Source organism: Rhinolophus hipposideros (assembly GCF_964194185.1).
Source record: "Rhinolophus hipposideros genome assembly, chromosome: 22".
NCBI lineage: Eukaryota > Metazoa > Chordata > Mammalia > Chiroptera > Rhinolophidae > Rhinolophus > Rhinolophus hipposideros.
Window position 1 is genome coordinate 40,426,701 of NC_138068.1, and position 23,219 is coordinate 40,449,919.

Consider the following 23,219-nt stretch of genomic DNA (forward strand, 5'->3'; position numbering starts at 1 on the left):
AGGAGCAGAATTCACTCTAGTGGGGCTCTGGTGCCTGCCAAGTCTGCCCTTTGGGTATGTCATTTGTGGAAGTGGTTAGGTGGTGCTCTGGTGTGGTCTAAAGCTGACCACTGGGTATGTTGGTTCTGGGGCCTATTGGGAGGTGCTGTCTTTGCCCTGATATGAGTTCTGGTGCTGTCTTTGCCCTGATATGAGCTACAAAGTGATCTGCTATTGGTAGCCACTTGTTCTGGGCTTGGAGCTGCCTGGGAGAGGCTAATTTGTGAAATGAGGCCAGCTGCTCCTAATGCTTTCTTAGCAAAAGATACAGGGTATGTCAAGGCCAGCTGTTGTTTGTTTGGGGTTTGGGAACCTTTGAGAAATTTTAGGAAAGTCTACAACATAAGCCAAGACAGGCCGTTCATATGGAAAAGCCACTAGAAGCTGTTTAGGTGGGCCTGCACATTGGGTGGTCAGTGTCTCAGGAAATCACCAGGGGCTAATGGGGCACATTGATGGAGACTCAGATATGGTGACCATCCGGGGGTGCAGGCTGGGTGGGGAGATGGATCAAAAAAAGAACAATGATTTCTGCCAGCCCTTCTTGTCTGGGAGAAAGCTGCCCCTCCAGTACTAGCCCTGAAGCCAGACAATTTAGTTCCTCCCCCTATGACCCTGGCATCTTTCAAGCTGCTGCCCCAGTGCTGGAGACCAGAGTGAGTGAGTCCATCAGCAATTATGGACCCTTTAAAAAGAATGCCTGAAACTCCTGCAGCCCTCCTTCTCACTCAGCCACAATCTCTGCTGGTTTTCACTGCTAGAAGTTATGGGGACTTCTCTCCCTGGCACCGGAACCCTGGGATGGGGAGCCTGATTTGGGTCTGGGACCCCTCATTTCTCAGGGGGACCTCCACAGCTGAGATATCTCTCCCAATTTTTAACCACCACACGTAGGTGTGGGACCAGCCTGTTTCACATTTCTGTCCCTCCTACCCGTCTCAAGGTGGCTTCTTCTGTATATCCTTATTTATAAGACTTCTGATCAGCTGGACTTCACAGGATTCTGTAGTTTAGTTGTAATTTTGATGTGATCATGAGAGGAGGCAAGTACAGCAAGTACCAGAACTCCCCAGTCCCTTCTGATGATGCTTTGCACCACTTCCTCCCTTTGCTCCTTCATCCCACCAGCCCCCATGAAATATTGGTGTTTCCCTGGTTTTGTGTTCAATCCTTTCATCACATTTTTCTTAGCCACCCCTTCTCTTTTGAGGCCCTGCATTTAGCAAGTCCCTTTGCTTCTGGCCTCATTAGATTCCAGTTTAGCTGTTCTAAAACATAAATAGGATGACTACATCACTCAGTTGTTTAAAATCTTTTCATGACTGTTTCACTTAAGGGATGAAGGCCAGGACTCATGCACAAGCACTAGAACCTCGTTCCAGTTACCACCTCCCACACTGCATCCGATTGGACACTGCAGGCACAAACCATGTGTTTTTCCCAGAATTCCCCATGCAGCTTCATGCCTCCACATTTCCCCATGCTGTTCCTTCTGTCTGGAATACCTTTAGCAAACATTATTTCCTTCTTAATACTTGGACAGATCCTCCTTCGTGTTTCTGTAATCAGCTACCTGCGGGTTATTGATAGAGCTCATCCATGTTCTATTATGGCACTTGTCACCCAATATTATAATTATTTTTTTGTCAACTGTCTCTTCTTCTTATAGAGAGCCTGTGGATGTAGGACCCGATGGCATATTTGTCTTTGTGTTTATTTCTTATGGCAGGCATTCAGCAAATACTTGCTTTTCCCTCCTTTTTTTCTGAACCAGTGCTGTCCAGAAGAAATGTGGTGTGAGGCATGCACATACTTTAAATTTGGGGTACAATCACATTAAAAGCATGAAAATAAAAAGATTAAATTAATTTTAATAATGTGTCTTATGTAACAATATATCCAAACTCTATTGTCTTTTCAACATTTAATCAATATAAAAAATATTAATGAAATGTCAACATTCTCCTTTTGTTGTACTAAGTCTTCAGTATCTTGTGTGTATTTATTGCATTTGCTGCACGTCTCAGTTCAGACTAGCCACATTGCAAATGCTCAGTAGCCACATGTGGCTCAAGGCTCCTGGTCTGGATGAAATGGGTCTTGGCAGTTGCTGCTCTCGACCTATTTTCTTATCTATGAAACAAAAAGGTCTCCAAAATCTGTAATCTCATATCATTTCCAGTTCTAAAAAAGGGGGCTCTGCTATTTCATGATAAATCAAAGAGAATTTCCTCTCTCTGAGAGTGAAGAATGTCCTTCCACCAGCGACTTGATGGACCCCAGACATTGCCTTGTAGTCACCTGTCCTTGTGCTCACACTGTACACCCTGTGAATACTGTGCAGCCACAAAAATTCTTGGGCTCAGGTTTGAAACTTAATTCCACGACCATTTCTGTTTTCTTTTTTAATTTTATTGGGGAAGGGAAACAGGACTTTATTGGGGAACAGTGTGTTTTTCCCAGGACCTGTAGGCTCCAAGTCAAGTTATTGTCCTTTCAATCTTAGTGAATCTTAGTGTGGAGGGCACAGCTCAGCTCCAAGTCCAGTTGCCTTTGTTCAATTTTAGATGCAGGGGGGGTGGCCCACCATCCCTTGCAGGAGTCAAACCGGCAACCTTGTGGTTGGGAACACGCTCTCCAACCAACTGAGCCATTCGGCAGCCCGGGAGCTCAGTGGCAGCTCAGCTTCTTCATTCTCGTTGAGGAGGGCGCAGCTCGCTGGCCCATGTGGGAATCAAACTGGCAACTCTGTTGTCCAGAGCTCACTCTCTAACCAACTGAGCCACTCATCTGCCCACAACCATTTCTTTACTAAGAGTAATACAATAAAGAGACTAAACAATTAGTGATTTCCTTTAACTTTTACTTCAAAATAATTTCAAACTTCCAAAAAGTTTACACAAATAAAACAAAAAACAGCTGCACACCCTTCACCTAGAACCCCCAAATGTTAGTGTTTTATTATACTTGCTTTATCATTCTTACTCTCTTCCTCTCTCTCTCTTTAGACACAGAATCCCCTTCCCCCACACACACACTCATGGATGGAAAGACATAACTTTTTCCTTATGTTTAAAAGTAAATTGCAGACATGATGCCCTCTAAATACTTCAGTAGTTGTTCCTAAAAATAATGGCATTCTTGCATAACCATAGTCCTCCAATTGTCACCATTTTAAAATGACATTAATACAATACAAATTTGAATCTTCAGTCATTCACATTTTGCTATATTCTCACTGATTCCCCTTCTTCTGGTCCAAGATCCATTTAAGATTCCACATTGCAATTAGTTGTCGTGTCTCCTTAATTGTCTCCAATGTGGGACAGTTCCTCAGACTTTCACTTTAATGAGTTTTTACTTGTGAAAAACACGGGCCAGTTATTTTACAGAATGTCTACCAGTTGTGGTTTGTCTTCTGTTCCCTCATTACTCATTTCAGTTTTTTATACCTTCTGGGCAGGAAGCACAGGAGCGCCGCTGTGTTCCTCTCTGTGCACCATATTAGGAGGCCCATTCATAATTTGTCCATTCATTAATAGTGTTAGTCATGGTCACTTGGGTAGAGTAGAGGCTGCAGGTTTCTCTCAGGGAAATGTACTATTTTTACCATCAGAATCAATTACTAACACTTTGAGAATATGTAAATATCCTATTTTCATCATTCTTTTTTCCACTAATTTTAGCATCCATAAACAATTCTTGCCTAAAACAATTATTACTGTGTTGTTTGCCAAAGGCTGATTTTCTAACTCCATTATTCATTCTACATTCATTTATTACTTTTTCGACTATGAGGAAGAGTTGTCCCCTCTCCTCCACTTATTTATTCATTCATTCATTCATTTATCTGTATCAGTGTGGTCTTACAGATTCTCATAATGTTCCACGGCTTGTAATCCATTACCCTCATTATTGTGTTTTTGGGAAATAAGAACTATGAATATATTAGTTGAATTTTAATGCTTGAATTTTGGAAACTACAAACCTGAAAATGTGAAAGTGAAGGAACAGTTTATAGTTTGCTATTGTATCTGTGAAAGCTTCAGTAACAACAAACAAAAAAAAAACACATTAATTAGAAAAACCTATTACGAAAGGTAATTATTTCAAACATGTTGATTATTATAAACAGATATTAAACATGTTGTATAGATTCTGTACTAGAGAATGCTATTACTACTAAGCACTCTTAAAATTTAAAGCAATTAATTTCACGAAAGAAATAATAAGGCAGCAAAATACCTTGCTTTCCGGGGTTTGCTAGTTCTTGTGGCCTCAGTCTTACAAAAGGTGATTCCACCTGGTTCCTTTGTTCTACCTCCCACCCCTAACTTGTGGAGTTTCATATGTGCATATGTACACTTTTTTTCTTTTCCTTCAGAAAATAGACAGGAAATGGCCATGGCTGTGAGCGTGGCTGAGTGGCTGAGTGGTCTAATGCTAGCCTGTGCTCTCCGCAGCCTAATTAAAGGAAAATGGTTGTGCTTTCTATGAAGAGAGACGCAGAATAAGAGGAGAGAGACACAGGAAGAGAAGCCGAAGCACTAAGAGCTTTCCTTTTTCCACAGAATTAAATGCTAACCCACCTCATACTCTAAGTCCTGAATTTATGTAACAAATCAATGTAAATAGCTGGACAACTTCCAGGGCTCTAGATTTATCATACAAATTCAATTAATGCAGCTCCTAATAAACCAGCACCGTGCAAGGAAATACTGCAGATGGAATAAAAGGGCAGATACGTGGCACAAGACAACAGACTTGGGGCGGCCTGATGGCTCAGTTGGTTAGAGCACGAGCTCTGAACAACAGGCTTGCTGGTTCAATTCCCACATGGGCCAGTGAGCTGCACCCTCCACAACTAGATTGAAGACAGTGAGCTGCTGCTGAGCTTCCCGAAGGGCAGCTGGATGGCTCAGTTGGTCAGAGCGTGAGCTCCCAATAAGGTTGCTGGTTCAATTCCCACATGGGATGGTGGGCTGTGCCCTCTGCAACTAAAGATTGAAAATGGCAACTGGACTTGGAGCTGAGCTGCGCCCTCCACAACTAGATTGAAGGACAGCGACTTGGAACTGATGGGCCCTGGAGAAACACACTGTTTCCCAATATTCCCCAATAAAATTAAAAAAAATGTTTTCTGTTATCAAAAGGAACTATTAAGACAACAAATAGACAAGCCAGAGAATGGGAGCATATATCATAGCACATAAAAAGATAAACATCTCAATAAAAAAAAAGACACAAGTTTAAAAAAAACAAAAGACAGCAGACTTTGTATTCCAACACCGGATCCAGGTGTCACTGTAAGGGACTGCCAAACCCCATTTCCCACGCGGCATGAGGTCTCGGTGGACGAGTTATGCCTGTGCTTTAATTGGTACAGAATTCTTAAGCATGTAAAAATGGTGCTATTTCTACAAGAAGACTCGTTTGCTCTGGCAAGTCAGGAAGAAAGTCAAGACAGGTTAGAAGAAAATCCAGCCCAGCTAGGCTGGGGGAGGCCTGCACCTCAGCCCCAGTCCCTTTCCCTGCCTCCATCTTAGTGCCTCCCACGTGCGAGTGGGTGAACCGTTTGACTGAATGGGCTCACTGGACAAAATCAGCAGGCAAAGAACTCCATTTGATACTTTTAATTTCACTTTCATCAATTCAGACAAAAAAAAGAAAGGAAGAAAATGATGCCTCAGTTTAACTATTCCTGTGTAATTTTTATTGATTTCCACATATTTAGTGCACGGCAAAACTTCATGAAGTCTTATTATGCAGCCCCTCTTATTTTTATTACAGCAAAAAATAATAGCTGCTATAAAACTGCAGCTAAATTATGCAGACACCCTTGAATGTAGGAAAAGCAGTTCTCAAGGAGAAAAACTGCAGTTATGCCAAAGAAAGACTTTATTCCAATTAAATGACAAACAAAAAGTGTTTATTTTAATAATTTATTTAGTCCCTAATTCATACCAAAAAGGATCTGAGGCAGTTTACACAAATATATACAATAGAATAATTAAGAACAACAATAATAACACAATACATCTGGAACCCTTCCCCAGTGTAGGGCATAAGGCCTAGAGTGTCTCCTTGAACTGTGATAGTAACTCTTTGAAGTAAGGAGCATCATTATCCCCATTTTACAGCTATGAAGACTGAGGCAGGATGAGATTAAAGTTAACTAGCCCACGATTACATAAGCTAACAACTGGCAGTGCTGGGAGAAAATAGTCATCAGTAAATGGGAAATTAAGACAAGACAACACCGTGAAGCTGAGCCGAGGTAGAGACACTATGTATCTGAGCACAGAGTTTTATTTAGTAGAGTCACAACAGTTGACTTTGAGTTCCTTTGAGGTCAAAGCAAGGAGGGTAATGTTATCAGTGGCTAGATTTGTAAGGTTCACAAGATAAATATATTCTATTTTATAAGGTGAAGCACAGTTTTTCCTGGGCTAAGCGTCCGGGATTCAGAAAAACAAATGGACAACAGAAAGAACTTCCGGATGATCTTCTAAGAATAGAGTTTCTGAAAACCAAGATTCCGCAGGCAGCCGTAGCAAGCAGTCTGTATTCCATCCCCAGCATGATCAGGGTGCCAAATGATTCAGGACAACTGTGCTCTGATATTCTGAGCTCTTACAGATATAAGTAGCCTAAGAAAAACTTGTGCTTGAGAGAGAGCATGGCCTCCTCACCCTCACAGTGTGGGAGTGACTAGGCCCATGGGCTGGTCAGGATCTTTCTCTGGGGACAGTTCTGGGTGTGTCCAGCTCACAGACAAGTAAACAAGCCAGTTCCAGTGGCCTCCAGCAGACAGCAGTTTCTACTGTCTAAGCCAGGGGTGTCCAAACTGTGGCCCGTGGGCCAACTGCAGCCTGCAATCCATTTTTTATTGGCCCACAGCAAATTCCAAAAATATATTTAGTTTACTTAAATAAACCAGGTGAGGCAACTTCACCTCGAGTGAGTGGCCCGGCTGTTTGTGCATTTCACAGCATATGGTCCTTGGTGAAAAACGTTGAAAAAAGTTTAGACACCTCTGATCTAAGCAGAGAAAGCCATTGAAAACAGTGTCTCCCAGCATCTCTGTGGCCAGACAGGGCTCCCAGTGCTTGGTGAGATGCTAGGCTTTAAGCAGTGTTAGTTTCTGGGTTCCTGAGTACACTCGGGTAACTGGACAGACGTCACCTCTCTAGATCCATAAGCTTTCCAGCAGTAAGAGAGAGGTTGTTTACAAGCCATTCAGAAGATGGCTGACTTCTGCCAAAGATTAGCATTTTGGTTTTAGTGCCAGTGCATCAGAAACCATCTTTCCTCAGAGCATTAAACATCTATTATCTGTTGAGGCTTGCTCTAGACTGTGACAAAAAAACCATAGCTGAATTATACTCAGAGGGTACTTGTTTTTCTGTTATCTAGATCTTATTAGGTGAAAATGACAACTGTTTATCAAATCTAGTTGGTTTTGCTTTCAAAATCGTCAATCTTACCTTTCTAGATCTGCCTCGAAGCTATAAATTGACTAGATAGACATTCTGGCAAACTCAAGGTGGATAGGAAATATTCACAATCATACTTCCATTTCAGTCTTCAGGGTTGTTTTGTCACAGTGCGTCACAGGGCTCCATCTGCTCATGTAATATGTGACATCCCTGAGTAAAGTTCACTGCCCCAGAAATGTGTAATTTAATTTCCGAACAAACCTTGGTTTAACTGGAAATACTTATTTGTTCCTATTCTTATTTTTGAAAACTATTGAAATGCATAAATCCACTTTCTTTCATGGACAGACTAAAATGACCAGAATGCATTACAGTGTGAACACAAATTGCTCCCTGTTCTCCTCTGCATTTAAGCCAACTCAGGCCAGTGTAGGACTCTGAGGACACCAGGACTTTGAGGTTGCTGTCACATATGGAAAATGCTTTGCATGGATTTTTCCCCCCAGAATGTTTAATTTGGGGTCAGGTTTGAATGTAGAGTGATAGACATGAATTTCTGGTAAGTTCAAATTAAACACATTCTTGCAATTTTTGTGAATTTAACTTTCAGAAAAGATTTTGTAAAAAGTAGATGTTATGGAGTCTATTGAGTATCATAATAGACATAACATCCATTGTTTTTTTCCACTTCAGAAACTGAATCCTGATTTATAGGATATTACATTGTACCTAAAATAAGTGACAATGATTCCCGGCCACCCCTGCAGCCAAGGAAGCGATATGAACAACCTTTGGCCAGTAAACCATAAGAAGAGATGCTGAGTGAGACTTCTAGGAATTCTCCCTAGATGGGAAGGGAGGGGCCCTCTTTCTCCCTTTCCCCATCCAGGAACATGGATGTGACCGCTGGTGTAAGCAGCCATTTTGCACCCCGAGGGCAAAAGCACTACTGGTAGTCCTGTGATCGGATGTCCATGGAACTACCACGTCAGTACTGGACACCCAACCTAGATTTTCTTTATGTGAAAAAAGCTACACCTAGGACTTTTAAAAACTACAGTTATTTTGAAATTTTCGATAACTGCAATCAAACCTAATCTTAGCAAATGCAAGGTATACCAAGGAAACTGAGGTCATTCAGAAAGTTGATAGAAAGGTTCAGGAATGAGCACAAGGAAATGAGATTTGGTTGTGCAGTTGTTCAGAACATGAACTTTCAGGTCACACTGAATTACGGTTAAAACCCTGTGCAACGTGGTTAGCTGTGTGACCGTGGGCAAGTCATTTAACCTCTCGGAATCTATTTTCTCATCTATGAAACGGAGCAGCAAGTCCCACTGTAGAGGACTAGAATTAGGATGAGATAGTGCACAGAAACTATTTGGCACAGTGTCTGTGAGTTTGGGTCCCCAGATGAATACAACAGCAGCTCCAGCCTCAAACTATAATAGAAAATGAGGTGTGTCTGAGTGTAGGAAGCCTCTGCCAGGTGGTGTGCTAGATTCCTTAGGCTGTAGAACCACACATCTTATTAATTATAACTAACATAATTCAATCAGAATAAGAAAAAATGTAACAAGCACATCAAATCTGTGATTTCACAGATATTATTGCTTAGGACAAGGCACAAATAGTGATTTCAATTAAAAATAAACTGCAAATTTGTTGAAAGGAAATTTGTAGTCTGTGCAACAATTGGTTGGTTCCCAGGTAACTGAAGTTTGGTAAACATGAGCCCAGGGGAAGCGGGCATAGGCATGCATTGACAGAAAGGACAAAGAACTGAGGTCAACCGAACCACAATTCCATTCCTGACTGAATCACGCTCTAGTCTTCCGCTTTCCGGAAGTGTACCCCCCGCAACCTTCTGTGCTCTGCCTGCGAAAGTTTCTCTAACACTTCCACCCCCACTCCCTCACCTTCAACCCCCCTGCTATGTGTACACTTTTGGGGTAGGGCCCACATCTTCATCGTGATTTCCTCTGTACCGGCAAAGCATCTCGTACATCATGGGTTAATTGCAGAGAAAGACCTCCTAGATCTTTACTTTCCTTGCCATTTTGCAAACACTGAAGTCAGGAACTCTGAAGGACACCTAGGACAGAGAAAAGAAAACAGGGCAGAGAAAAGTCCTCGTGGAAAACCAAAGGAGAAGGAAAGTGTATTTGGTGAGGGGTAGACTGAGGCAGCAGAGAACAGAGAACCAGAGGAAAGTGAGCATTGGAAATAAAGAAACAAGGTTTTGAATGGGCTCATTGGACCTATTAGGATGGATGGAGGGAGGGAGGGACAGACCAATGGACAAGCAAATAGATGGAAGGAGAAAAGAAGATGGGACATAGTATATGTGTTCTTAGCAGGGAGAAGGGGACAATGTGGGGCAGGTGACTTCAGGAAAGGTCTCTATGAACTTGCCTCTATCTCACGCAAACCTCTTAACCAGATGCCTGCTGTGGCCCATGCAGACTGGGAGACAACGATAAACGACAAGGGGCATCAATTGACCTGAATGCTGCCACATAACAACAACAGCATTGCCAAATCTGATTTTTTAAAAGAAATGCTAGAAATCCAATTTCCAAATGTTGTTCAGGCCAAAGCAAACACATCTGCATATGTCACACCTGGCCCCTTGATTATATACCATAATAGTTATCACTTCCTACCTTCTGTGTATTGGAATGTAAATGGAAGAGACAAGTCCTAGCAGCCATGCTCCAGCCCACTGGACCACAAGGTTGAGACTCACCGCTGAATATAAACTACAATCGGGCACTGAAGGAGAATTGTCTATCCTCTGCCATGAATCTAAGATGCTGTTAGTACAAGAAAGGGAATGTATAGCGAGAACTTCATTCTCGAAGTAAAACCTGTAGCCCACCCAGCTGCAGTTACCCTGCAAGGGGAAAAGGCAACTCAGACAAGTTTCCAGCTCCCGCAAACCTCAGTTACAGGTCTAAAAGCAAATACTGACTATTATCACAAAAGAGAAAGCTAGAATGCTTTTTTCTTTTCTTAATGTCTTATCGTTTTCAGCATGCAGGTCTTTCACATCCTTTGTTAAGTTCATTCCTAGGTATTTTATTTTTTTTTGTTGCAATTTCAAAAGGAATTTTTTTTCATTTATTTTTCTGAAATTTCATTGTTAGTATATAGGAATGCAATTGATTTTTGTACGTTGATTTTGTAGCCAGCAACTTTACTGTATTCTTTACTGTTTATTGTTTCTAATTGCTTTTTGGTGGAGTCTTTCGAGCTTTCTATATAAAGAATCATATCATCTGCAAAAAGTGATTCATTCCCAATTCTGATGCCTTTTCTTTCTTTCTCCTGCCTGATGGCTCTGGCAAGGACTTCCAACACTATGTTGAAAAGCAGAGGTGATAGGGGACAGCCCTGTCATGTTCCTGAATGTAGAGCAAAAGGCTTCCTTTTTTTCACCATTAATTATGATTATTAGCTGGAGGTGTGTCATATGTGGCCTTTATTATGTTAAGGTATTTTCCTTCTATACCTATTTTATTAAGTGTTTTAATCATAAATGGATGTTGTATCTTGTCAAATGTTTTTTCTGTATCTCTTGATATAATCATATGACTTTTGTCCTTTATTTTGTTTATGTGGTGTATCACATTAATCTATTTGCATATGTTGAACCGTCATTGTGCCCCTGGGGTGAACCACACTTGGTCGGGATATACAATCTTTTTAGTGCATTGTTGTGTTCGATTTGCTAGAATTTTGTTTAGGATTTTTGCATCTATATTCATCAGAGATACTGGTCTGTAATTTTCTTTTTTTGTGTTATCCTTACTCAGTTTTGGTATCGGGGTGATGTTGGTCTCATAAAATCAGATAGAGAGTATTGTCTTTTCTTCAGTTTTTTGGAAGAGTTTGAGCAGGATTGGCATTAGATCCTCTTTGAGGGTTTGGTAGAACTCACTAGTGAAGCCATCTGGTCCCGGACTTTTGCTTTTGGGAAGGTTTTGGATGACTGATTCAATTTCGTTACTGGTGATCGGTCTGTTTAGATTTTCCAGTTCTTCATGGTTCAGCCTTGGAAGGCTATATGTTTCTAAGAACTTGTCCATTTCTTCTAAGTTATTGAATTTGGTAGCATATAGTCCTTCATAGTATTTTCACATGATCCTTTGTGGTACCTGTGGTAGCTTCTCTTTCCTTTCTGCTTTTGTTTATTTGTGTCTTTTCTCTTTTTATCTTAGTGAGTCTAGCCAAGGGTTTGTCAATTTTGTTAATCTTTTCAAAAACCAGCTCTTTGTTGCATTAATTTGTTCTATTGCCTTTTTGTTTTCTAACAACATAACAATACACCTTAAAGAACTAGAAAAAAAAGAACAAATGAAACACAAAGTCAGCAGAAGGAAGGAAATAAAAATCAGAGAACTAAATGAAATAGAGAACAAAAAGACAATAGACAAAAAGACAATAGAATATTTTGCATTAAAAAAGAAAATCTAAAGATCTTGGAGAAAGGGACGTGTTTCTTCTCTGCCCACCCACCTCCTTTTCCTAACTATGGAGTAGTTTAGCAATTTCCAGTTGAATCATTTGGATGCTGGGGAACGCAGCCTTGCTGTTCTGCAACTCTCCTTTCCTATCTACCTGCTTGAAGGGCCTTAGCCTTGGAGTTAAGATGCAGGATTTGAAAGAACAACGCTTTTCTTTTCCTTCAGACATGCTGTACTCTTTTCTAAGGTCAGCAAATGCAGCTTCTTCCAGCGTTGATTTGCTTTTCTCAGCCCTCAGTATGACCAATGGCAAAGCTAGTTTCCAGGTCCGCACCCAGACTATATGATTTTGTCAATAAAATAGGCTGACTGACCATATCAGGATGAGCTCTGGAGAAGTCTGATCGATTACTTAATGATTAGACCATATCGACCAGAAATGGTTAATTCAGTTCAGTTCTACAAGTCAACATTTCCCGGGCTTCTGAGGAAAGTGTATATTTGCAAAAGTGGTGGAGAATTTGACTCCTCCCCCCAAAACCAGGCCAGCCGTTGACAAAATGAACAGAGACAGTAATGTGTTCTGTTTGGGCCGTGGATAATTTGTGTAAACTTATTCTCACAGCTGGTAGAAATGATGTTTGTGATGTTAACACCCAAATCTACAGAGCCACTTAGAACTCCCTTTGTCACTGTGTTCTTACCTGAAATTCTCCCCTGAAGTTTTCTAGGCGACCAGCTATGTGCGTCACTTACTGGCTCTGGTTAGTCTTCCCTTTCTGAAGATGAATTGGGAAAGAAGTTAAAATGTTCTCGTTTTTTAAATTCACAATATTCGTATAAATATAAATTTCCGAAGATTCCTCACTAATGCTGATCATCCATAGCACTTGCTATTAACAGCAGTTAATGCAGACCTGCCCCCTCGGCCTTGGCAAGGATTCCAGATGTTAGTCTGCTTTCTACGGAGAAGGAAAGAAACCAAAGCACAGAAGTCATTCAGTTTGGGAGGAAAAGAAACTAGACCTAAAACTTTTCTTAAATAAAACTTCTTTCTAACTAACATCCTTATATCAAAAGGAGATCATCTTTATTTGACTCAATGTTGTACTCAGTTGCAAAATGAGTTTGGTTAAATTCAAAGTAATTTTAATAATAAAGGCTGCCATGTGTCTAGGATGATTTCAAAGAGGCCACAGGGGCCCATGACATTCTAAACCCCTCTCACCCACCCTAAGCTTGGTCACTACAGCTGGTGCAAAAGCTCTCCATGGAGAGGAGGGAGAGCGGCCCTCACCCACAGGTCTCTTCAAGGCATGGGCCCACCTGCTCTCTCAGTCTCGAGAAGACCATCCTGTGCCAGATGCTGTGGGGACCCAGAGCGCACAGTGTGAGAGAGAACAAGACGTGCACCAGGTTAGCTTTCTTGCAAGGTCAGAAGTGCCCCCATGCAGTGAAAATTGTGCAGAGAAAATGAGTGGAAGCCCTCGGCCAAGAGTTAGCTTCAAGGAAGAGGTTTGTGTTGGACTTGAACATTGAATGCTACTGGGAAAGACATAAACTTGAAAAAGGGTCCTCTGGACTGCGAAGAATACAGGATGGCCGCGGTGCAGGGGGCAGGAAGGGTGAGCTAGACCTTCCATAAAAGGAGCAGCAAAGGGAGCAGCAGACCATCAGGGTGCAGTCTGCAGTGGGGAGAAGTCTGAGCTAGAAATGGACTCCGAGGGTACGCCCTCAGTCAGCTCCCCTCAACCCCCCATCCCAGAGCACCTCAGTCCCCACCCCAGTGCAGAAAGGGATGTTCACAAACCACAGCTACTGCAGAAAGGAAGTTGACCATGGCTTTCCAGAATTCCAGTTCCCAAGTAGCTGACGTGACCAATATAGGAAATGCTCAGCTAAGTGCCACTTTCCATCAAGGTTGGTATTGTCCTTCCCATAGACGATCAAAAAAGAAATATGATGCAAGCCCATTTTTTTTTCCCACAGTAGGATTAAATTTGCCTTCTGTTGAATAAAATACATCGGCACCTGAGGGAAGCAGACGGCGTAGATGGCCCTGAAAGGCCTTATCTGACTAGGGTTTGCCAACGAGGACACTCCTCCTCGTCCAGAACAGATGTGGTTCTGAAATTCTCAGTGAACAAACCTCACCCCAGCTTCATACATGTGTTTGGTTTGGTAACTAAAGTACATGGATTTTTAACAAGTAAATTAAAATGCCTACATTTAAAATGTCCCCTAAAAATCATACCCTTCTGCACATTATAGAAACTCAAATAGCTGTCATCTTAAGCCGATCCCCAAATCCAGCACCTTAGAAAGCCAAACCCTCAAGCCACATAGCCATTGTTCTTAGAGGGTGATGGCAAGTTTGAAAGGCATGATGTTTGGGGGTGGAGGGGATACTACTTTATTTCTAAGAGAAATACTGGAAACTATAGGATTATTAAAATGTTTTATAAAATGGTTACACAGCCCCATTTTCTCCAATAAAAGTCAATTTCCTAAAATGTTAATTTTCCAGGGGTTCAGAGGGAGGGAGGGAGGCACAGGATTTTTAGGGCAGTGAAATTCTTCACTGTAGTGGTGATCCTACTGGTGGACACATAACACAGCACATTTGTCAGAACCCAGAGATTGTATAACAAAGGAACCCCAGTGTAAACTGCAGACTTTAGTTAACAGTAAATGTATCGATACTGGTTCATGAATTCTACAAATCTGCCACATTAATGCAAAGTGTTAACAATGGGAAACCGAGGGGAGGGAGGGAGGATGTGGGAACTCTGTGGTGCTCTGAAAATGAAGTCTATTAATTTTTTTAAAAAGTTCATTTTCCAGAAGCAAACAAGGTCATGAGGAGCATGAAAGTGAATTATGTATGAACTGAGGTTAGTCTTCTTGCGGCTGTAAGTGGTAAATGGGCCAGGGCCACAGCCTGTAGCGTTACACAACAGAAAAGCTATCCTCATCATAGTGGCCGCTCCGAGCTCCTCCAAGGAGCCTTTTAAAAATCACTATCAAAGTAAGCAGTTTCTGTAAGAACTGGGGAAGGACCTTGCAAGTAGGATTGTTCACTGGGTAGATTTTTGGTACAATTTGTTTTTTCTTAATACATCGGCACCTGCTGAAAGGAGAAGTCCAGATGGCTGAGAGGTCTTGTCCAGCGAGGGTTTGCCAACTAGGCCATTCCACGTGTACCTTCCTCCTCGTCCAGAACACATCTGATTCTGAAGTTCTCAGTAACAAGCCTCAACCCAGAAGAAATCAGAAGAAATGATTCCTTTTCTTTTTTTTAATTTATTGGGGTGACAATTGTAAATGAAATTACATAGATTTCAGGTGTACAATTCTGTATTACATCATCTATAAATCCCATTGTGTGTTCACCACCCAGAATCAGTTCTCCTTCCATCACCATATATTTGATCCCCCTTACCCTCATCTCCCTCCTCCCACCCCCCTTACCCTCTTTTCACCAGTACCCACAGCACCTTACATCTAACACCCACCCTACAAAATAGCAGCTACTTCATCTGACGGGAAATGTTGCCAATTCTGCGTCCACTCAGGAACCTGACCTGAATCTTTAAACAGAGGGGGCCAAGGGCATCTTGGAGACTGCAAATTATCTGCTAGCCATTTTCTCCATAAAGCCCATGCAGTTCTAAATGCCTTCTGATTAGAGATGCAATAGGAATAGAAGACCTTCCAATGGGACTCGTGCTTTAGGGATTGGCAGAGTCTGAAATCCGTGTTTTACCCCTGGCTAAGGTGTCACTTTATATAGTTAATATCATCCATGGGGCAGGCTGTGAGCAATGTGGTGTTGCAGAGTGATGTGTAGAAGCTGCCCTCCAGATGGGGTAGGAGCCTATATGCACCTCTTAGTGGTGCACAGGTTCTCCTAGGTGTGGGAGCATTATATGCAAATTGTCTCTAGGGACCACCACTGAAACTGCAATAAAACGGAAAACAAGCCTTCAGAAGTCAACTTGTTGGTTTGTTTTCAAGGGTACTATTTCACTATCACTCTTTTCTTTAATGGAACCCAAGAGTACTTTCTTGAAAGACAAAAAGAAAAACTCAAATAACACTCTATAAACCTCTTTCCATTTTATAAATAAAAATGCCTGCCACCAACAACTTCCAGGAATATTCATAGCAGTTTGCTGCAAAAATCGTCACCTGCTGGAGAAAATGTTTTTCTATAGGATGCAGTGGTGGGGAGTGTGAAAGAAATACTGCTAGGCCACTGTACAAACCACTGAACATATTGTGATGAGAATCGGGGTTGTCAAATACTGAGGTGCCATTTCTGCTGGATTCTGGTGCCAGAGGCCATGGAGAGTTTCAAAACCAGCAAAAGAATTTGCAATATATCCAACTTCCTCATCAGCACTCCTGACTCCCCAGCACTGTACAGACAGGCTTAGCAACTATATTTTCAGAGGATTAAGGCAACTTTTCCAGCCATCTGTGTTTGATTTTGTGAATGGAGGCTATACAAATGTGGGCATTGGATGGTGGGCCAGTGCCCAGGGTGGGCAGCAGTGTGACCCTAAGGGAAGTGGGGTTTCCCCAGAACTCCCTCTTTGAAGCATTGAAGAGGAGAGAGTTGTGAAGGAAACAGGAAGAAAAACCACCTGAACAGCACCTGGGTTATTGGAACAGAGCTGGGCTGAGCAAAAAAAGCAGAGACAGAAGTTATGCCCCCTAGAAGGAAGTGGCTGTAGACCTCCGAAACCAAGAGGATGGGAATGCCTGATGCGTGGAAACACACAGGGGGGCTGAATATCAGTAACTGAGGAAAGATAGTGATAAATTTAAAAGGTCCCATTGGTGTTTAACTTAGGAATTATAATGGTTTCAAGATTTTCATGTCCCCAATTCCCTGAAGTTTCTCTAGAAGCTGTTTAGGCCTATTAGGCAGGGACCATCCAGGCAAAGCTGTGTTTCAGTGTCTGGACTTCGGCTACCATCTAAGATGGGTCAAAACATCACCGCACTGAGCCGGTCCCTCCAATGTGGTCCGCCCCACACCAATACTCAAAGAATTAGACGTTGGATGTTGGCCAAGGTTTGTCGGAGCTCAGAACTCCAGCCAGAACTCCCATCTACTTGACTGAATTCATTCAGTATTTGGTGTCCTTGAATAACTCCAGAGGTGAGCAGTCCTCTGACAAATTTCCAAGAAGTACCCTTCTGGGACTCTCAGCCTTCCATGCTGTATGGCTCAGGAAAACCATCCTTGTTTTCATGCACAGCTTTCCCTCTGTTCTCATTGAAATTCCCCCTTTCTTAATACTTCCTGTCCTGGGGCATTTTGCAGAGTTTGTCACCTATTTATTTAGCAGAATTTTATTCTGCTAAATCAAGGTCATTCATATAGAATGCATACAGTGCAATGTGCATTCATTCATTCATTCATTCATCATTCCTCCATTCACTCAGTGAACATCAATAGGATGCCTTTTACAGGTAAGTGCTGAGCTAGACGGCCATGGAGCGATTACACAACAGATCTGACAGGACCCCTGCTTCTAGGGGCACCTATCACCTCCCTGAGCTCATCACCTCCCTGAGCTCATCATCTCCCTCACCTATCACCTCCCTGAGCTCTACCACTCCCCCCTTTGTTTATATCCATCCTGTCTCCTGAATAGTCTGGGCGCACTCCTGCCTCTGGCCTTTGCACCTGCTATTACCTCTTTCCTGAAGCCTCTTCCCCCAGATCTCCTCCTGACTCGCTCTCTCCTTCCCCTCAGATCTTTACTCACAAAGTCCCCACCTTAAGTGACAGCCTTTCTTTGGTCTCCTGCCCTTACTTGATTTATGTTTTCTCCTAAGCAGCCTCATTCTCTAACATCGTATGTATTTACCTATTTATGCTTGAATATGAGCTCCATGGTGGCAAAGATGTTTGTCTGCTTGGTCCCTGCTCTTTCCCCAGTACCCAAAACAGTGCTGGGAACATAATGGGGATGGAGTAAATAGTAATAGAATTAACAGTTAGATGACAAAGTAGGTAACTAAGCATGAAATTGGGTCATATTCTGGTCAAGCAAGTAGGGGATAGGTAATAACTGACATTGCTTAGTCCATGCTGATCGTAGCATAGACTGTTGTCATAAGAGTTGTCTTTTAATGCCTCAGTGGTCCCTGGGACTCGTTAGCTCCTTCCTCAAGAATTAACTTTAAGTCTTGGAAAACAGAAGGTACCCATCTGCATGTGGGCACAAGCTTTTCCTTCCCCTATGCACATACCTGACATCCATTAATAGTAAAAGGAACGACAGACTCAGATCCAGCAAGAGTGAAGCCCACATAATCGATGAGTCGCTGACTCTGAAGAAGTGAAGTTCCCTGTTCCAAGACACTCAGCATTAAGATAAAGTAAGAGTTTAAAACACCAATAAATGTTCTTGGTTATTACAAGAATGCATCAAATTTTCAGCAATCATCTGTAAATTAAGGATGGCCATATTGTCCTCCAAATAAGAAAGCATTTATTCAAAGAGTCTTCAGTGAAAAGTTAGCAAATATAAAAACCAAAAGAGCTGCTCTCCTAAAAGAGATTCAATTAAGCATCAGTGCAATTTTACGAAGACCGTGTTGCAGCACCGAGGTGGCCTGTTTTTCTGGTTTTTATTAATCCAGAAACCTTAATGATGAACATTTGTGTTATTGTCTACCCAAATTTAATTTGTTTATGCAGCAGTTCAGTTAATCCTGCAATCTGTTTTTCTCAAATGAGGGCAGATAATGGAGACACCGTTCTTTACAAGTCTTCAGGCTTTTAAATTCTGATAAAATCAGGATTCTTCACTGGGTCTTGCCCCAGCTCTGAATTAAACCACTTTAAATGTAATTATGGAACCTGGCCTTACATCAGGAACATCCATTTAAAAAATTGATTGGCCAGGCTACTCCACGAGGCATTTTATGAGCAAACGATTGCAATGGGGCCAGGACTGTAATTTATAAAAGCAAAAAAGCAGGTAAATACTTTATTAGTGGTAATGAGAGGGTTTCCAGCTAACTGAATCTTTTCTTTCCTCACTAGCTACTTCACGGAGCCGTGGTGTATGGCCCTCTTTCACGATCGTTTTATTGATCTCAGGAAAGAGTTACGCCAAATCTTAACCTCCAAGGAGGTAAGAGTGATTAATGGATATGTGGGTTATTCCTTGCAAATTATAAGCAGCTTATAGTTGATCATTTAGACTTTTCCCTACAGTCCCACTTTATGGTTTTACTTTGAAAACCAACTGTACTTTGTATAAACAAACCACAGAGCATGTAACATGGACAGTGATATTCAGGAGAAGTGGATTATTTAAATCCTTTTATGAGAGACAAATTTCTTTTTCTTTTCCACAAATAACTGCATTTTCACTATCAGTTAACACTGTTGGCTGAAAACTGGATGTGAGTTTTATCTACTTGCCCCTCAAGAATGAAGATTGCATTCCTTTAGTTTCTGTCTGTATTTGCCAGTCATTCACTAAACACTTGTGTGCATGTGTTGTTCTGAATCTGTAAAAAAAAAAGTCGTCAGATGTCCAAACACACTCTTTTTATGACTAAAACTTCTTTCTCAAAGCCATACAGAATTAACTGGAAGTCAGGCTACATATCCAAAGGTCTATCCTCAGCTAGAAATCTGACTTTGCAGTGTAAATAGTAAAATATTTGTGAAACTTTAAATTATTTCTTTCAACTGAGTCCTTAGCAGAGTTGGGGAAAGTGGTCAAAGATCCATCCTAGACTCAGAAAGTGGTCAAAGATCCATCCTAGACTCTCCCTTGCTTCACTCAGACAAGAGCAGGAGTACAACTGAGCTTCATTTACTGTCTAAGTGAGCAAGTCCTACGTCTCTGTTGGCATTTCACTGGAGAGCATCCACACCCCTGAAGGTTCCTGTGGTGTGGGCTGCCATATTGGACAGCACAGATGCAGACCACATACTGAGTGCCTACCATTTTAGCCACAGCATGCACCACCTCGCTTAGTCCTAACGAAAACCCTCTCAGGTGGGCAGAAGTACTGTTATCATCTCCACTTTACCAATGAGGAAGCTGAAGTTGAGAGACTTAAATGACCTGCCACAGGTTACATAGCTAGTCAGTGGCCAGTAAGCTTCAGATTCAAGGGTGTCTCACTCCAAAGACAAGAACACAGGCGCTGAGCCACACCAGGCCAAAATGCATGGCTTGGTAGCTTCTTTAATTGTCCACCCCTTCCTTGCTCCCTGCTTTTCAATTTTATTCCTGGAGTCCAAGCTGGGAAATTTAAATAACTTTACTAGTCTGAAGTAGATTCAGATTGAGAAAAATAGGTTTGAAATTTAAACCGAACTCAATTATCTTTAGGATCCACATAGGTAGGAACCTGGTAGGTAAATATACATGAGGGAAGCAGAGGGGACTGTGGCTACAGGTCAGACAGTTCCCTGCAGTTCATTCTGAGGCTACAAGGAAGTCAGCTCCCGTTGAAGTCATCCCAGTTGTAGCCCTGGTGCTTAGTAAACTCTGCTCAAATCCTCACATACACCATTGCTTCTAAAACTGTAATCTGCAGCTCACAGCTGCCCCATACTAAAGATTCAGTAGTTTTCAAGTTATCCCATCAAAACTCTGTGTCCCTCTGGGGTGGCCAGATGGCTCAGTTGGTTAGAGCACGACCTCTGAAGAACAGGGTTGCCAGTTCATCCCACCAGGGATGGTGGGCTGCGCCCCCTGCAACTAAAGATTGAAAATGGCAACTGGACTTGGAGCTGAGCTGCGCTCCAAGCAACTAGACTAAAGGACGATGACTTGGAGCTGATGGGCCCTGGAGAAACACACTGTTCCTCAATATTCTCCCCCCCCCAAAAAAATATAAACAAACAAAAAACAAACCCTCTGTGCCTGTAAACCCCAGATCTGAGCTCCACAGCTAACATTTTGCGATGGGCCAAAGGGTTTTAGGTGTCAGGCTTAAAAGGCAAGCTTTCCCCTCACCTTTCCAAGTAAACTGTCAAACCCAGTAATTCACTTTTTATATTACTCACTTTTATCAACCTTTATCAATGGACAGACATTTGCTGTGGATTAGTTTGCTATGAATGAACTCAATGTGGCCAGCAGGCTCTTTCAGTAGATCAGAAGTGGTCATGGACATTAGCGGAAGACACAGTAAGGACTCCCCAACTATTTTTGTCAGTTTTCGAGGTTTCCAGAAAGTGAAACCTCTGGAAGAAAAGCCTCTGCTAGGGATTACTCTGTTTTCACATTTGTATTTGTCAAGTGGGAAAAACCACAGGAAGAGGTGGTGTGTGCAGTGGTGTCTGCCTCTAGCTCAGATACCTGTGGAACAGAGACCACCTCAGAGAGCTGTGAGAGGAGTTAAAAAGGGGATATGTGCAAGCATATGAGGTCTGACACTTAAGTTCGCAAACTTGTTGCAATGATGTTGCTAACATCTTTTTTATATCAGAGGCATTATTTATTATGAATTTGTACCAACTGGACAAACAGTTAACCAAGTTTACTATTTGGAAGCGCTGAAAAGACTGCATGAAAAAGTTAGACGACCTGAACTTCTCACCAACAATTCATGGCTCTTTGCATCACGACAATGCACCAGCTCACACAGCACTGTCTGTGAGGGAGTTTTTAGTCAGTAAACAAATCACTGTATTGGAACACCCTCCCTACTCACCTGATCTGGCCCCCAGTGACTTCTTTCTTTACCTGAAGCTAAAGGAAATACTGAAAGGAAGACATTTGGATGACATTCAGGGCATATGACAACAGCTCTGATGGCCATTCCAGAAAAAGAGTTCCAAAATTGCTTTGAAGGGTGGTCTAGGCACTGGCGTCAGTGCATATTTTCCCAAGGGGAGTACTTTGAAGGTGACCATAGTGATATTCAGTAATGAGGTATGTAGCACTTTTTCTAGGACGAGTTCACGAATTTAATTGTCCGACCTCGTATAACACGAGCCCCAAAATCTTCAATAATTTTTGTAAGTTCATTGCTTTTGTTTGATCCAATTCTCCTGAAAAATTAAGGCAGAATGAACCAACCTCATATATATTGCAGAACATATACTTGAGGACATGCTGGTGGCACTGAAATATTTCAGCACCTCTAATATTTAGTTCTGGGCATCAGTTGCCTTTTTCCTCTCTTACTGTCTTTGTTGGGCTGATTTGAAGTCCTGGCCCCACGGACTGTTCTTCCAAGTGGTGTGCGTACAATCTCTGTCACCTAGGAATGTCTCGCTTAAATAACAGGTGATAATTTCCTTATGTCTCCATATAGTTTGAATCTATTTTTCTATTTATAAGTTCTTACTATTAATAAATTAATGACTCAGTAGAACTCTGCAAATTACCCACATTTTTTTTCTGTTCAAAATAAAAATTATTGGAAGTTCAAATAAATATAGCATCAAAGTCCACATGACTCTTCCTTTAGGGCAGTTTTCAATTATCACAGTGTTCAGAAAGCACACAGCTCAAATCATGGTGAAGAGCTTTTTATAACAACCCTGTTACAGATAGATGGGCAGATAAGTGATGAAGCAAATATTGTACAGCATTAGCCATAGAATCCAGGTGATGTGCGTCCCGGTGCTAACTGTACAATTCTGTCAACTTGCTCTACGTTTGAATATTTTTAGAATAAAATGTTGGGAAAATCCCTATTATATTGGAGAGATGCACAGCGTATTATTCTCAACTCCACACGACTGCATTGTCTCTGAGCCCTATCTTTAGAGATATCAATGAAATTTAACTTTGCTAAGAATTTATTCTAAGGTTTTTAAATCCCTTTCCTTGGGGATTCTAACCAAGTAAAGTAAGCCATCTAGGAGTTTTCATATAAAAATGTTTAATCACTTCCTTTCTTATTTTTAAAACTAGCATGATCTACAAATAATTTATATCTGAAAATTAAGACATTAAAATTACTATTCTTAGTGAACCTTGAGAATGTAATGCTAAGTGAAGTAAGCCAATCACAAAAAGATAAATACTATACAATTCCACATATGTGAGGTATCTAGATTAGTCAAATTCAGAGATGGAAAGTAGAATAGCGGTTGACAGGAACTGGGGGGAAGGGGAATGGGGAGTTAGTGTTTAAGGGTGCAGAGTTGCAGTTTAGGAAGATGAAAAATTCTGGATAAGGATAGTGATGATGGTTGCACAACAACGTGACTGTCCTTAATGCCATTGAAATGTAAATTTTAAAATGGGTAAGGTGGTAAATTTTA

The 23,219-nt window shown here is 41.6% G+C and overlaps 1 protein-coding gene across 2 annotated transcripts in view; it reads left to right on the forward strand.

Moving 5' to 3' along the window:
* Window positions 1–23,219, forward strand: part of CFAP61 (cilia and flagella associated protein 61) — a 325,115-nt gene that overhangs the window by 300,485 nt on the left and 1,411 nt on the right. For both annotated transcript variants that reach the window (XM_081034409.1, XM_081034410.1), the window contains one exon: window positions 19,017–19,107. In XM_081034409.1, coding sequence (XP_080890535.1) covers window positions 19,017–19,107 — 91 coding nt within the window. The remainder of the gene's footprint in view (window positions 1–19,016; window positions 19,108–23,219) is intronic.